Source organism: Lagopus leucura, unplaced genomic scaffold (genome assembly GCF_019238085.1).
Source record: "Lagopus leucura isolate 7727_CA_CO unplaced genomic scaffold, USGS_WTPT01 Super-Scaffold_100159, whole genome shotgun sequence".
Taxonomy (NCBI): domain Eukaryota; kingdom Metazoa; phylum Chordata; class Aves; order Galliformes; family Phasianidae; genus Lagopus; species Lagopus leucura.
In genome coordinates this window covers 17275662-17291013 of record NW_024962335.1, presented here as the reverse complement: position 1 = coordinate 17291013, position 15352 = coordinate 17275662, and the positions used below count along the sequence as shown (strand labels likewise).

Genomic DNA, 15352 nt, shown 5'->3' with positions numbered 1-15352 from the left:
CAGTTACATTTCATAGATGACAAAATGAGATCACAGCTGAATTTCAAAAATAAGATGGTAAACAGACAAATTACCTGAAGAGTCAGAAAAGAGAAAGATGGGCCCTATAAGGCATAACTTGATATTATTTCTTTGATATACAGCTGTTGTAGTTTTTATTAACAAAGGATTTGGTATGAGGTAAGTGAACAAGTTACACTCTGTCTTTGAAGAGCAATAAAAACACATTAGATTTGACTGTATTGGATACAATTAGAATACACATGTACATGTCTAATGTACAGTATTTTAGTTGAAATAGGCAACTTTTGCATACAGTGACAATGTAAAGTTTTCTATTGTTTGGAATTACACACTGATCAGCATATGTTCCTCCCCTTCGAAGACTGTATCTCTGTTAAAGTTTTTGTTTTCAGAACTTCATTTACTAATCCAAACATGAAATGTGCTTGTCTTGTGCTGTATCTTGAATAGTAACTTTGGATTAAAACTACCACACACACACACACACACACACACACAAAAGTATGAATTGAAGGCCTTTTCTTCTTTTTGACATGGAAGATCCTGCAAATATTACAGGGATAAATTGAATGTAAAATACTCAGCTGTGTGTGCTCCTTTTTTGGTACTAATTTTTAGAATGAAAAATGAATTAAGTGTTGGTACCCCTTTCATTTGTGGTCGTATTTTTGATCAGTTAAACTTGTATCATAGACAAATGTTGCATTTGAGTATAATTTTATAAATAATTTCAGAGGCATTCTATTTCAGAAAAGCTCTGAAATGAAAATAGCTTTAAGTCTACTTGATTTTCAGTGGGTGTGAGAGAGTTTTGAACAGATGTGTAAGAACTAAAATGCCAAATAAGCTTTAGAGAAATGGCTGTATGAACTTCCTTCTTTGAATGAGTACTTGGTATAGATTACCCTAGATGCTCAATTAGTTAATGGAAGAGTTTTAATCAAGAGGCTGTGTTTCTGGTAAAGTGAATGGTTTGCTTTGCAACAGTTCCTGCTGTTGATCAAATATTAATTCATTATTAGTACCAGACAAATGAAGATGTCCACATGCAAAGTTTTGGCATAATATATGTGCCAGAACTGAAGTCAGTGAAGGGTTTTTTTTTGGTATTTAAGATTCAGTGCAAAAGTAAGAGGGGCATCTATGCCAAGAATAAATGCTGGTCTTGCCGAGTGCTTCTTTGAGTGATTTTATCCAACATGAGACTAAACATTGTATTAAATATACATATAGCTAACTGCAGTTGAGGAATTATATTTCAAATAACAGCTTTCTGTGATTTGAGACCAAATTTGAAACTTTGTCTAGTGCATAGATAAAGGCAAACATAAAATGCACTAGCATCTCCCATGTCTAACACCTAATAAGGACATATGTAAATTAAACTTCTGAAGAAGCTATACTTATTTGGCTTTAGTAATCCGGACTTATCTCAGAGATGTTTCAGCATGAACTTTTGATCAATGTCTTGCTTCTGCTCTACTCAAAATTATAATTACTACTGCAGTCCCTCATGGCGAAAGGACTGAAAGGAAATGGAATTCTTGGGGACAGAAGAAGAACTAGTTGTAAAGGAAACTTTTACATACAGTCTAGTCTATGCTAAAAGCTAAATCCTCCCAGACTCGTTCTCTCATCTACGGATAGAGAAAGATAAATCTCTATTTCTGTTATTAAAGAGGTAGCTTAAGAATATTAACCTCACTAAACTAAGGCTAGCTTTTTTGAGTACCTTCTAGTCATTCTTAATAAGGTAAATAAGAACAAAATAATCTTAAAGACAGGCTTTTTTTTTCAGAGAATTTACACAGTGATTTTTTACACTGGGCAACATAGCATACTCCAAACATCAATCAGTTATTTGACTGTACAGTGATATCACTCTAGAAGCCCCAGCTATCTTTTGTTTTACAAAAATGTGTCAGTAACTGCATATATAGTTCTGGTTCCCTGAGCACTGACACTCTGGACTTGGCTGAATTGCACCTTAGCTCCTTTCTAGGCTACAGCTCCCCTGTAAGATGTAAGGAGGGTAAGAGGGAGGAAGAGACTGAAATATTCCATGGATGCAGGATGTGGACATGGATGGGGCATGTAGCCAAACCAAGGAACTTAAATTAAAAACACTCTCAGATCTTGCTGAGTGGACATAGCCAAGACAACTAATATTTTTTTGTGTTAGTCTGTCACTGACACTGTGAGATCTATGTCCACCACAGCTTTTCAGCACACCATTCCTGGTAACATTACAGTTTCTTTCAATCAGAGATACACAGAGGAGCTAGTGACTCGTAGTTCCTACAGATATGGAGTAGTTAAAGATTCACACTTATAACACAGAAGCCTGTGCTAGGTCATTCTCCATTCCCTCCATTCTCATATGAGACAAACTATGTACTGTCAAGTTTCTAAATTCAGTTCCTCCTTTTCTGTGCAAATGATGCTTTTAGATTCAGAAGACTCATTTTTATTCCTGAAGTTGATACTCTGTGCTACATCTCCAAATTACTGTTGTCATTGAACCTGGACTTTAGAGGTTGGAACAATTAAAAGTATCCAAAGAAATAGGCAAACTACTTCTTTATTGGCATTTGCATATACTGTTAGCCAAACTACTATCCATGTAATGGGAAAGGAAAATAAATATTTTCAAAAGAGAAGAAACTAGATGAAAAGAGAATATAGTATTTTAGAGCAAAGTGCGCTTGCTGTTTTTTTTTTTGTGTGTGTATTTTTGTTTTTTACCTTAGAAAACAACACGAGTTAGAATGAATGTTTGTCCATCAAATTCAATCAAATTCAACTAACATGAAAAAAAAGGATATTTTGTTTTATTTTTTTGACTAGCTTAAGAAGTAAATGCTTGTTCTCCCCTAAATAACTTAAAAAAATACTCCCTGTTAATCCACCTCTTGAAGAACACAAGTTTTAGAAACATGTTTTGACTTCCTCTTGAAGTCAATACTTGTCTTCATGTGTGGTAAGCAGCTCAATCATCTCTTCAGAAGCTGTAATGAATTTCATTTTATAGCTAGGAAATTAGTTTTCATGAGCGGAGTATACAAAGAAAAAAACTTTATTCCAGTCCTAGTAGTAGATGTCGTTATATGGTTATGGGGTAGTCTACATAAAGTATCACAATTAATTCTATCTTTATTTCCACCTACAATTTCCAAGAAATAGTCAGAAGCTTTGGCCTTGAATCTGAACCAGGAGATCCACCTCAGCTAAAAGGTACATTTCAAGTCTCTAGTGAAGAAAACCTTCCCACCTTCCCTCAGAGCTATTTTGTGAGCGATTTAAAGACAAACATAATCAATGATTATACGTTATGTAAAGGAACAAGAAGATGAGAATAGGGGGCTTAAAATACAATTTAAATTGACTTCCTCTTCACTGTAAAAGAAAAAAGTTCACTGCATTTTTACTTTTGCAAACGATGTAGTCTTCTTAAACGTACTGTTAGATTGAACAACGTTTAAACTTCCAACAATATATTGCATTCTGAAGTACAGTTGATACGAGGTTCTGAAGCTGTTTTACCAAAGAACTTACTATAATTTTTATTATACTTTAATAAATAAGAGGAAGAACACTAAAACAGGTTAAATGGCTTCCTCATGAATCAATAGTAGAGTCAGGCATGGGACATAAATGATTTGGCACCCAAGGGCCAGGTATTAACTTTATAAATTTCTTGTTGCGATTTTTTAATTATAACAGTGTAAGACTTTGCTAAAACACATTGGCCATGTAAAATCTTTCATAGTCTTTCACAAAGATAAAGTAGAACTTAATGTGTCACCAGTTATACTAATTTCAAGTCAAAACTTAGAATGTAAGCACACAAGAAAGAAAACTAGAGAGGAAGCCTCTCACTGATGCCAGACGAAAGTCAAGCTTGCAAGGGTTATGAACTCCTTTGAAAAACTTCTGAAAGCTGTCCTGTTATTTTAAAGAAAGGGTCATCTAGCTCAGGGACTTTAGAGATTGGAAACAGGTTGTGTAATTTTAGAACAACTGAGATTGAAAGCAAAGACAATTTTTTTTTTCTTTTTTGTTTTGCTGATAGTTAGCATTTGACATATATTTTTACCTTGAGCAACACAATAATTGCACAGAAATGTCTGATTATTTGGCAGTAGCAGCCACTCTTTCAGGAAGCAAGTGTGATAGTTCTCTGAACAAGCAGCATTTTGCCAAATGACTGGAAAAATGCCCAAAATCCACACACAGTTAAAAAAAAAGAAATAAAAGTTATGCTGTTCTAACAGTAAAGTAAATTGTCTGATTGTTTTCTGATGTAGAAAAAAGAGGAGAATAAGAAAGTCTTCCTTTGAATTCCTTCAAATCACAAAGAGAAAGCATATGTATGCTACTCAAATAGTCCATTAAGAGTAACTTATCTGCTGATGATTGTAATAGATTGTGCTGTCTAGGTGAACAAATAAAGAACTGGTAGAAAAATGAAAATTTCTTTCTGAGTGCTTTAATGAATTACTGTGCATATATGAAACTAAGGCTTTCAGGTTCAAAGGGTAAACTTTAATGAATGTCTGAAGAAGAAAATGAAAATGTCAGCAATTTGTATGTAGAGGAAATCCAGATTTTCTGTAAAGTCAAGGTCCAAGAGTTTGGATTTCCCCAGTTCTATTTTTATTCCAAGCAAGGAAATAAATTTTGAAATCAATAAATCCATGTGTAGAAATGAATAGGAATGGTGTAGGGGGAAACTGATCAGAAAAACGAACGTGAAATCTTGGAAGGCAGGAATTATTGGGATAAAACAAGGATTGAAAAATTTTCTAAAAAAATTGTAGACTTTGCAAAGAATATAAAAAATATGTAGGAAAATAAAAACAACCTTCAGTTAGATTCTTGTCTTTATAGCCTAACCACTGCATATTTCCTTCTGTTAGTTATATCCTTGTTTGGAAAGGGAACTGAGGCCCTGAAAGACAGGTAACTTCAGACAAGAATAGTCTGGGAAATTATTTTGTTAGAAGTAAGCACTAATTTCAGAAGCTCTACAAGCACAATTTTATGTCTGTTTTGAATTTATATATATTCATGAATGAGTTCAGAATGAACATACTCCTTGCTAAAAGTTTCCTTATCCTTATAGCATTTGAGTAGCAAGAGCTGAAAATTGGAAGTAGACTTCTATTATTTACATGTTGTGTATTCTTGATCTTGATGCCACTTGTAAGGAGGTACTAAGAGCTTTGCACAAACTAAAGCACAGCAAAGAAAAGGTATTGTGATGTTTATTTTCCAACTTGCTCCAAAAAGTTTCTTGAGTACTAATATATCCACTCTGTTACACACTTAATTTTATCTATTATCTGTACTGGAAATATTCTTTATTATCTCACCATGAAAGCATTTTCTTTCACCTGTACTTAACTTATGTAGCATGTGGATACTTGGATGCAATACCTTTCTGCTTGCTGACCTTCCAGCTTTTCCTTTTTTTCAAACCAGATGTTGAAGATTTGTGTGTTTTTAATATGATACAGTGTGTACTTAAACTGTTTACGAATAGTCTGAGATAATAGGTACGTGCAGTTCTGCTCTGTGAATATCTTGGGTCCAGTGTGTCCTTTCATTTCCTTATTTTTAGTGGCAGGTCAGGAGAAGTAATAACATAGCAGGTATGATAGCAGCAGCTGGTAAGTAGTTATAAAAACAATAATATGCCTGAAAAGTAAAATTCATCAAAATCTCAGAGAGCTGAATATGGGAACATATCTATTCTTAACTGAGATTTAATGGTCATTGAAGGCTTGGGCATCTCTGAGATCCAGGATACTAGTGGTACCTGGCAGCCTGGTCGGATAATTCCTATGCTTGCTTAAAGCAGTTGCAAACTCAAATGGATGACATGGAAAAACTTAGCAGTTGAATGTAAGGATTGACTTACTGAAGTAGAAGCCTCTGTCTCCACATACGAACTGAAGAGCATCAACCAGCTCAGCACCACACAGTGTTTCTGGGCCAGCAGCAGCAGAACTGGTTAAGGTAAGCAAACACAGGGCAAGGTAGAAGAAATGAATGTAGGACACAGTGTGCATCTTCACCTGCCAAGGAAGGAAAAGTACTGTGTCAGTTTCCCAACAGAGTCTTAAAAAAAAAAGAATCCTGCACCTGTATAAACTGATAGCTCATATGTACTGTAATTTGTTAGACAACATATGCAGTATCAGGATAGGCTGCAATCTACATATTCTAGACTTAATATTTGGTAAACTCATGACTTAATCTAGTAAGTATTCTTGGTTTACACTCACATGTAGTTAGAAAGCCTTGCAGGAATTATGATTAATAGTTGCTCTTGTTAGAGAAGGATATGGAATAGTACTACAGAAAGATGAAGAAACTCAGGAAGCCTGGAATAGTTAGGGTAAGGAAAATCGGACAGCCTTATGTTGTTCTGTTTGTGTCCAGGTAGGCTAATAGGGAAAATAGCTGTCTGTCAATGCGCTGGGTCATGTGGAAATGGTATATAAGAGCTATTTAAAACAACAGTGCTGTCATAAGAATAAATAGCTGTTAACTAGATGAAAGGAAATTTTGCCCAAGAGGAAAAAAATAAATTATTAAAGCTCTGTGGCTGTCCAGACACTTTACGAATGAAAACATTAAGACAAAATAAAAAGGCGTTTTAAGATAGAACTTGCTGAACTTAGTAAAGAGATTGTATGGGACCTTCTACAATAGGGGACTACATTCAGTGACTCTTCCAGTCTTCTGTTACAAGCAGGTTAACATTTGGAAACATTCAAGAAATTAAGAGGAGAAATAGCGAAGGATTTTTTTGTATTTGATACAAATACAGAAGCAGGTATGCTTTCTCTATCTACTTAGTTCAGGTTTGGCTATGAGGCATAAATACAGGTGATGAATGTTTCATCACACTTGGATGCGAAGTCTTTTTTTCCCAGACATAAGGTTGAATTATGGTTGATCCTCATTGGTTGTCAATTTGCCCAATTGCATTTTGTCTACTTCCCTTAGTATCGCTTAGTAGCAACAGAAGATCTTACTCAACATAGAATTTTTTTGAGTCTTAGGAAAATCTATTTCTATTTAGTTTCAGAACAGTGAAGAATGTGCTTAATGCATTTTCTGACCTGATTTAGATCATTTGACAAAAATGCTATCTTCAAAGGGTGTAAATCTGCATTTAATTTCATTCTATTGCAAGGTTAATTTTAGTATTGCAGTCAGGTAAGAGGTTATGAATCTTTCTTTTATGTACAGTTAACCTTGGCTTAAAACTTCCTTACATTAGCAACTGCAGTAAAAAGTAGTATTTCCTGAAGTTTCTTTTAGGGACTTGTTTCTCTTATTTTTTCACTGGACTTCTGAAAAACTGACGAAACTGTCTATTGTCTGGTCATATGAGAGTTGATCCAGTGGGGTATTGAGCCTTCTCTCATTTAAGTCAATAATTTGTAAGTATTCTTTTCTTCTTGGCAAGAGATCTTAGCATCTTGCTGGATGAGTCCCCTATTTCAGCTTAAGTCAAAGCTGAGTAAGAAAAAAGTCTATAAATAAGTCAGAATGTACCCCTCTGTTTTTCCTGATAATATTTCCACTGCGAAAATAACAAGCAAATCTAAATCCCAGGTTATCTCATGAAAAGAAAGAATAATCATTTTCCCATTCACAACAGTCTTTAGCCAACTTTGCCATGGAAAAACCAACAAGTTTTAATGCATGGACATCTGCTGACTACAGTGGCAGATGGAGGAAGGTCAATTATAAATGAATGATAACACATGGCATTCTTTCCTGTAATTATTCCATATCTTAAAAACATGAACTTCTTTTTTCCCTTGCCATATTTTTTAATTTTAAAGATTAATGTTATGCACCTGTGGTTTAAGATGGTTCCTAGTTCTGAGGAGGTAAATCAAAAAGCTGTTCAGCACACAGGCTGAGACGGGAGAAAGGCATTATAAATACAAGAACGTTATGTATTTAACAGTTTGTTCTTGTGTAATATTTGGGCCAGAAATAAATATAAATCTTAGACATTTAACAATTTTGTATTTTGCATGACTTTTCAGCTGGGTTACATTTTAAGATAAATATCAGCACTAGACTACAACAAAACAGATTATCTACTGTTTTTCCTTTACTGGAGGCCAAAAAGGCTGCACAGTATAAACCACAGAGAATTTCTACACTTTATCTCCAAATTTAAAAGCAGTCAAGTACTTGCAACCAAGTAAAAACTTTGGGAGAGAGAAAAGATCAACATGTTTCTGGGAGTCAATTACTTTTTTGTTTAAATGCTGTTGTGTCAAAACTAATTCCAAAACATAGTTTAAGACTTTAACTATACTTCATCAATTTAATTAAATACAACATTAGTTGATTCAATATGTTCATAGTTAAATCACAGTTCCCATTATTTCTAAGGAGAATAGACTTAAGAAAATACAAAGTTATAATCCAGTATTGCTTCAGGTCCTTTGCAAACAGGCAGAGTTCTTAGTGTCCCCAGTTTCACTAGAAAGTTGAGACTTTAAAAGAAAATGCATTGGCATGTGGGTGGGGTTTATTGAAGCATCTAATTACATTTGGAAATTGAATACAGGTTCAGGATGAGCCTGGTTAAACACTTCTTTTGGTTGCATAGAATGACTGACCATATTTTCACAGCTGGAATTTCCTCTTTTTTTTTTTTTTTTTTTTTTTTTTTTTCAGTAAAATAACCAGCTTTTGCTGCATTCCTCTTTTAATAGTCCAGAAGAGTGGCACCACAGAAGAATGTCATATATGAGCACTCTACATCTCTTTTACATCTTAGTTTTCTATATAAATCCACTTCTTCTAATATAAATCCACTTCTTCTAACAAGCTATTAGTTGGCATAGTTTGTGCATAGGAGTTCTTCCCATGCTTGGTCATTTTAATAGCACATTGACATTCATAATAATTATAAATATTTTGATGTGAGAAAAAATTCTTATGGATAGTATATGCTATAGGAAAAAAAAAGTTATACTCATTTTGCTACATAGTTTTTGGATCTAATTACCAAGTCATAGTAAAAGTTTACAATTAACATTTAATAACAGTATTCCCTAGCATTTATTATATATAAAGCATATGTACTTCAGGATGGATCAAGGTTTAAATACTGCTAATTTTGTTTTAAAAAAATCAGGGCTACATCTTAACCTAAATCAATATGCTCCATTGATTCCCAGGAAGCTTGGCAGGATGCATCAGCTGAAGAACTAGCACATTACTTTTATGTCTCTTAATGCTTTGCTCAACAGTTAAAAAAAAATACTTCTTCACCTTTCAAGTAGACTGGAAAGGATGCCCATTTGTACATTAGGAGAATGGTTTTATCCATTGCATTTACAGACTTGCTCTTCTGAATCACATTAAGGAAGGGAGTAAGTCTCTCTAAAAAAAATAATTAGGCCCTAAACAATTAAAACAAGAGAATTCTGTCAACTGCATAAGTGTGCTTCAAGCCACTAAAGAGAGTAAGTTCTTGAAGGATATAAATTTGTTGATAATGAAAAGTTGAACAAGAGCCAATTGACAGAAACAGAGGTCAGTGCACATACTGAACCCAAATTTACCTAATGACAGCTTATATTAATGACTAGAAATTCTAGAGTCATAACATGAAACTTCATATGCAAACTTTCATGAATCAGCCCTCCCTACAAGAAAAAAACTTGGAGAAGAACATGTAGGAGAATTTCCATTTTCTTTATATACAATTGCTTGAGCTAGACAAATATGCAAGGTCAGCAAGAGTTGCAGCTGGGTTCTAATGTAAAAAACAAACAGAACTTCACATTTACTTTTAACATATGAAAGCAAAAAAACAAGCAAATGCAACAGTGCTGCCAGAAAATTGCTGCAGTGACAACATCCCTTAAAAGTTTCTGTGTGAAAGCATGAAGATTTTATCTCTAACTGTGTTTAACAAACTACAGAAACTTAACATGTGTACAATGTCCATTTTCCTATAAAAATCTGCACCTGCAGAAAACTGCTAAAAGTTCTTGTACAGAAGCATTAATTAACAATATAGACAATGATGTAGTTGGACTATTTAATAATGACATAACTGAAATATTGTGAAGTTCTCTGAACAGAAGTGACATTTAAGACATGTATCTGCAATAGTTTACCCTTATACTTATCTATGTAATTGCAACTATTACATATAACCATTTTCCAGATCACATAAAATTGCATGTTCAGCAATTTAGAAATAATTCTCAATACTAAAATAATGCTACTGAAAAGTGCACATACTCTTCAAAGCAGAAGCAGACAACACACAGTAAAATAAAGCTAAAAAATTATTTGAAATAGTAATAAAGATTTACCTTCAAGAAATCACAAAAGCAGCACTTAACTAATTGTGTTGAAAGACTGTTGATTTTTTCCATTGCTTCTTAAAAGTGCAAAGTCTGGAAATGAATTTGTTAGCAGTAATGATGAGAAAAAAGAAATCCAGAGAGATGTGAGATGTTGAGAGCAATGTCACATTTCAATATTGAGGACTTTATTCCATTGCGCAGGCTCTATCTGCTCTGATTTTAGCAGTGACAGTGAGATTTAGCAAACAGAAGAGGGATTTAGAGAAAATCCTCACATTTATCTACATTACACAGACACTGTAGACAGGAAACAGCTGGGGGAGCATTTGCCTTCTCTCTCTCTCCCTCTTCTGGCAAAGTTACCGAGTAAGGACTTTTTTGGGCATGGTGACAAATAACATCATACCTTTGCATTTTAAAACTAGAGCACAGAAGCATATTTTTTCCCCTTTAAAAGAATGTGAATTAGTGACTGAGGGGTTAGCAGACAAAAAAGCTTATGCTGCCACGGAAAATAAGAGAATGTATTCTGGTTAACTTTCGGGTGGCTATGTGTACATTTGCATTTTTGTGTGTATGTGTCTGCTTTTCAAATAGACAAAAGCCTCCATAGGTAAAGGCATCGTCTGTATACCTTTATATTCCTGTGTACAACTGTGCACATTTCATTCATGCAGAGACACAGGTATTTTATTTCATTTATTTTAACCTAGAGAGAAGGGCAGACAGTTTACTTTGTTTTAAGTGCATCTTTACATTACTAAACTTGGCACGCTTACATGCTGACTAACAATTAAAACCACTGACTCTCTGTGCTATTAACCCTAAAATAACAGTTTGTCATTTGCATAAAGTAAAAGAGTTGTTGAGCACTGCTTGTAAATAGGGCAAAACAGCCCTGTGATCCTTTAGCAACCACACAGAAGTCATACAATTTCCTAGAATTTACAGTACTATGAATGTAGTAACTCAAGTAGCCTAGTTTGAAGGGCTTCTCTTACTTTTATTTTAAATGCTCTCTTGTAATTGTAAGGCGATTTTCCCCTTTTTAGAAGCAATTTTCATAATTACTCCTAATAATTTAAGTGACACTGGGGAGGAGAGAATTTGTTAGTTCTGCAATACCTAACTTTTGCCTTTTTATTTTTCCTCAATTATGAGTATATTATAAATAACACCAGCTGGCCAGCAGCATGCTCTCACGGGTTATGATGTCATTCAAATCCCTCAACTGTGTTAGTGGCTTGCAGTGTGCTCCAAGCCAGCTGTTTTTCTATTTATAATGTATGCTTGCATTTCAATACTTAGCTATTGAGAATAAAATCGAGATGCTGTTTTATGGATACAGTTTGTACTTGTTAGCCTTTGATTTTGGAAGATGGCATTTAAAAGTAGAGCATTAATCAAGACTGCAAACAAATACATGTCACAAACCATAACAGCTAGATGTACTGTATTATTAAAAATAATAATTGAGGTCATATTGTTTCAGGTCCTCAGTTTTCAGATCCACTTTGAACCTTATCATACTAGCCAGGCAGAAAGGATGTAGTTGGTTATTAGTATCTTCTATAGATGGCTGATAGTCTGCTCTGTGTAATGTTAAGCTGGTTAGAGTTAGATAAGCTAACTCCTTGGAAGGGGCTTCCTCTAATTTTGCATAATGGCAGAATCACAGGTAAGTTTGTTTAGTTGAGGCAATACCAATCAGAATTTCAAGTGTACCAATACGCATTTATACTGAAGGCACATTATTTTGTAATCCTGGTATATTTTATTAATTCCACTGTGATTCAGAGTTCATTGAGCAGTGGCATGGTTCTAAATATGCCTTGAGGATATCCCAAGGGATACCCCAACTTGCAGCACATATATCACTTATTTCACCAGCCTAATAGGAGGAGGTGAGAAGAGTAGTACTATAGATGGGTGCATGCACTTCTTCCTTTATCTTCCTAAATATTAAAAGGAATCAGTACATTTCTCACATCCCCACTGCCAAGGTTCAAACCTTCATTTTACTCCTCATGGTGGCTTTCTTGACTTTTTACCAGGCCTCCGCTGATCATGACAGCAACACACAGCAGAAGGTGGAACTTTTGTCTTTCATGGTAGCCAAAGAACTGTGGTTTCTCTCCGTAGTACTGATCCATCTTCTTTCGATGGAGCCATTCTGAACTCTGTACCTTCATTCCAGCAATATAATTTGACTTTCAGAAGCACTCCATTTCTGTCTAATTGTCACTTTCAAGTGATTTTGTGAAAGGACAAGAAAACAATGACAGATTTTTTGTAATAATTTTTAGACTTACTGTTAAACAGCGCAATACATTTCTTACAACCCATTCCATATTTTTTTTTCCTAGGAAATAAAACATTCCTTAGGACATATTTATCTGGGAATCACTACTCTCCTAAAACACAGCTTCTCTTCTGATCATTTATTCTACTCAGTATAGCAGTCTGCTAATTATTAGAGATTTTTTCATTTCTTCCTGGTAAAAAGCTATTAGTTAATAAACCATTTAGAATAAATTGCTGTATGATTTACTTCTTAATGACATAGTTGCATATATCTACAACTTTGAATAAAATGCACCTGTAAACTCCATAATGTATGGTAGTCATAAAAATACTCAGAAAAAAAAAATCTATTGGAGTCAGCAGAATTTCTCTAAATCTATAAAAGACAATAGTCTGAATATCTTTGGCTTTTTTTTCAGTGCCTGAAAGGCAAAGTGTATACTGTTCTCTTGCCTTCTCCTGTACTAGTTCACTGGTACCTATATCGAGTTACTTATTATATAGAACTGCTGTTTCTTTTCCTATACTAGGATAATAATTCTTCTGGAATCAAGGTAGAATCAGAATAGATACCATTGTCTTAAAAACAGCAATTCTGCACAGAACATACACAAATGCAGTGAGATACAAGCTGATTGAATGGTACTGAATGTTGTGGTAATACGTTCCCTGTTCCCCCCAAAAGGCAGAAGAACCGCTAGAAGAACACTGTCTTACCAGTCTTCCCTCAGCCCTTCAGTAGGCCTCCTTAGCCTATTTAGCCTACTGATTGTATTGACTGGTTTCTGAATTCATTTTGTTGCGCTAATGGAAATTGTATTGTATTTTTCTCCCCTCCCCTCAATTCCTTCCCCTTCCCTTCCCCTCCCCTCTCCTCTCCTTTCTTTTCATTTTTTGAGGAGACAATCATAAAGCTAGGCATTAAAGGCAGTATTTGTTTCCCTAAACCTGGGCATCCAGTATCATTTTTAGGGCTGTAGGATATCCTGCATGTCTTCCAGCTTCCACTACTGAAAGATATGTAATTCCTCTCTGTGTCATATCTGCTGACCCTAGATAGATTTCTCGGATAGCTTAGGGCATCTCAAATGGCCTTCAGCAACAGTGTTTAGGTAACTGAACCCCACCATAAGGCCTTATTTTGGCATGCTGATCTAGGATTCTTGTAAATGCGGACTTTGACCTGAGTATTACCTTTGGCTTCTTCATAAACAGAGATACTATATCTTCTGTCACTTACTATTTTTGTGATCCTTTTCTGAAAAGGTTTTAAAGTGGAGAATCAACATTTTCATTCTAGCATAATCTGAATGTATATTTTCCTTATTTTCTTATTAGCATCCAGCTCAAGGTCTTTTGGTTTGGAGAATTCTCTTTTTATTTATTTCATTAATCATCTTGCTTGCTTTTGGATAAGATAAAATGTTATTTACAATGTAGCATTATTTCCTGAAAGACAGAAACGACTGCTTAGTTCTTACAGTCTCACATGAATTATTTACTTGTTTGCTATTGGAGAAGTTTAGCTTTCTTTTCTAGGAAACTTTGGAGAAACAGGTGAAGGTAAATATTGTGTGAATAAGAAATGTTGCATTGAAATTCAAAGTAAGACAGGTAGAAAAATCCTTGCCAACTGTTTTTTTAAAAACTGGACTAACAAAAAAATGAGCTACTCCACTTTTTCCCATGGTGACCTAAGTAGTATCATCACTACATGAAAAACAAGGTACAAATTTGATGGGGAGAATAATGATGTTACATTTGAGCTGTCATTACAATGGTAGTATTGAAGAAAGACAAAAGAGAAGAGCAGTGCCATGAAAAGCCGTTTCTCTTTAGGGCAAAACAGGGAAAGTGCAAGTTTCCCGATTAAATGAGAATCAAGGAAATTGAAACCTTTTATGTTCACAGATCAAGAAAAACATGTTTCAAGAGAATGGGTGTGTGAGGACCTCAGTTCAGAGTTTCTTTTACGGGTAGAAGCGATAGAAACAACTGGTATTAATAACAGTCAAATTTAACCCATGGGTTCGTTAAATGAATGTACTGAGTAATTCTTTAAATTTAGTTTATCACAGAAATTAGAGTGTCTACATTTGGAATATCCTTCAATATAATATATTATATTTTTTTCCACGGAGATTTAGAAAGTTTCTGCTAAATATAGTACAAAGCCAAATACTGATCTTACTTTCCTACGCAAATGAAATACACATCAATTTTTATATGTACTGTTTTCGCAATTTAAATACTTAAGTAGATTTAAAAAACAAACAAAAAACCCACCACAATAACATCTATTATGGAAATTACTTAATTAAGTGACAACAGATAACGTGCAGTTATTTCTGGCAAAACAAAAACTATAAAATATGAAAAGTAGTGTAAAACTAACAAAACTAAAATGTCAAAAAAAAAAATGTGTTTCAACATTTTTTGAAAGCATAGTTTTTAGGGTATTTTTTCAATTTCTGTTTTGTGGGAAATTTTGAAATAGTTTATTCTGATTCTGAATAATCAGAATACCAGAATTTTCCATTAAACTGGAAATCCCCGGTTTCAGCCGTCTGTAGTCTTGTTCTCCCTTTCCCAATGTTAAGATCATCTGAATAGATCATCTTTGCTCCAAGAAATTGCTTTTTTTTTTTTTTATTTCT

At 34.3% G+C, this 15352-nt stretch overlaps 1 protein-coding gene and 1 long non-coding RNA gene across 2 annotated transcripts in view; one reads left to right on the top strand and one right to left on the bottom strand.

Moving 5' to 3' along the window:
- Positions 1-10645, bottom strand: part of IGF1 (insulin like growth factor 1) — a 48187-nt gene extending 37542 nt beyond the window's left edge. The window contains exons 1-2 of the mRNA XM_042890024.1: positions 10398-10645; positions 5948-6104 (exon numbers count right to left, since the gene is read on the bottom strand). Coding sequence (XP_042745958.1) covers positions 5948-6104; positions 10398-10460 — 220 coding nt within the window. The 5' untranslated portion in view covers positions 10461-10645. The remainder of the gene's footprint in view (positions 1-5947; positions 6105-10397) is intronic.
- Positions 1-15352, top strand: part of LOC122190210 — an 88777-nt gene that overhangs the window by 11125 nt on the left and 62300 nt on the right. The window lies entirely within an intron of this gene.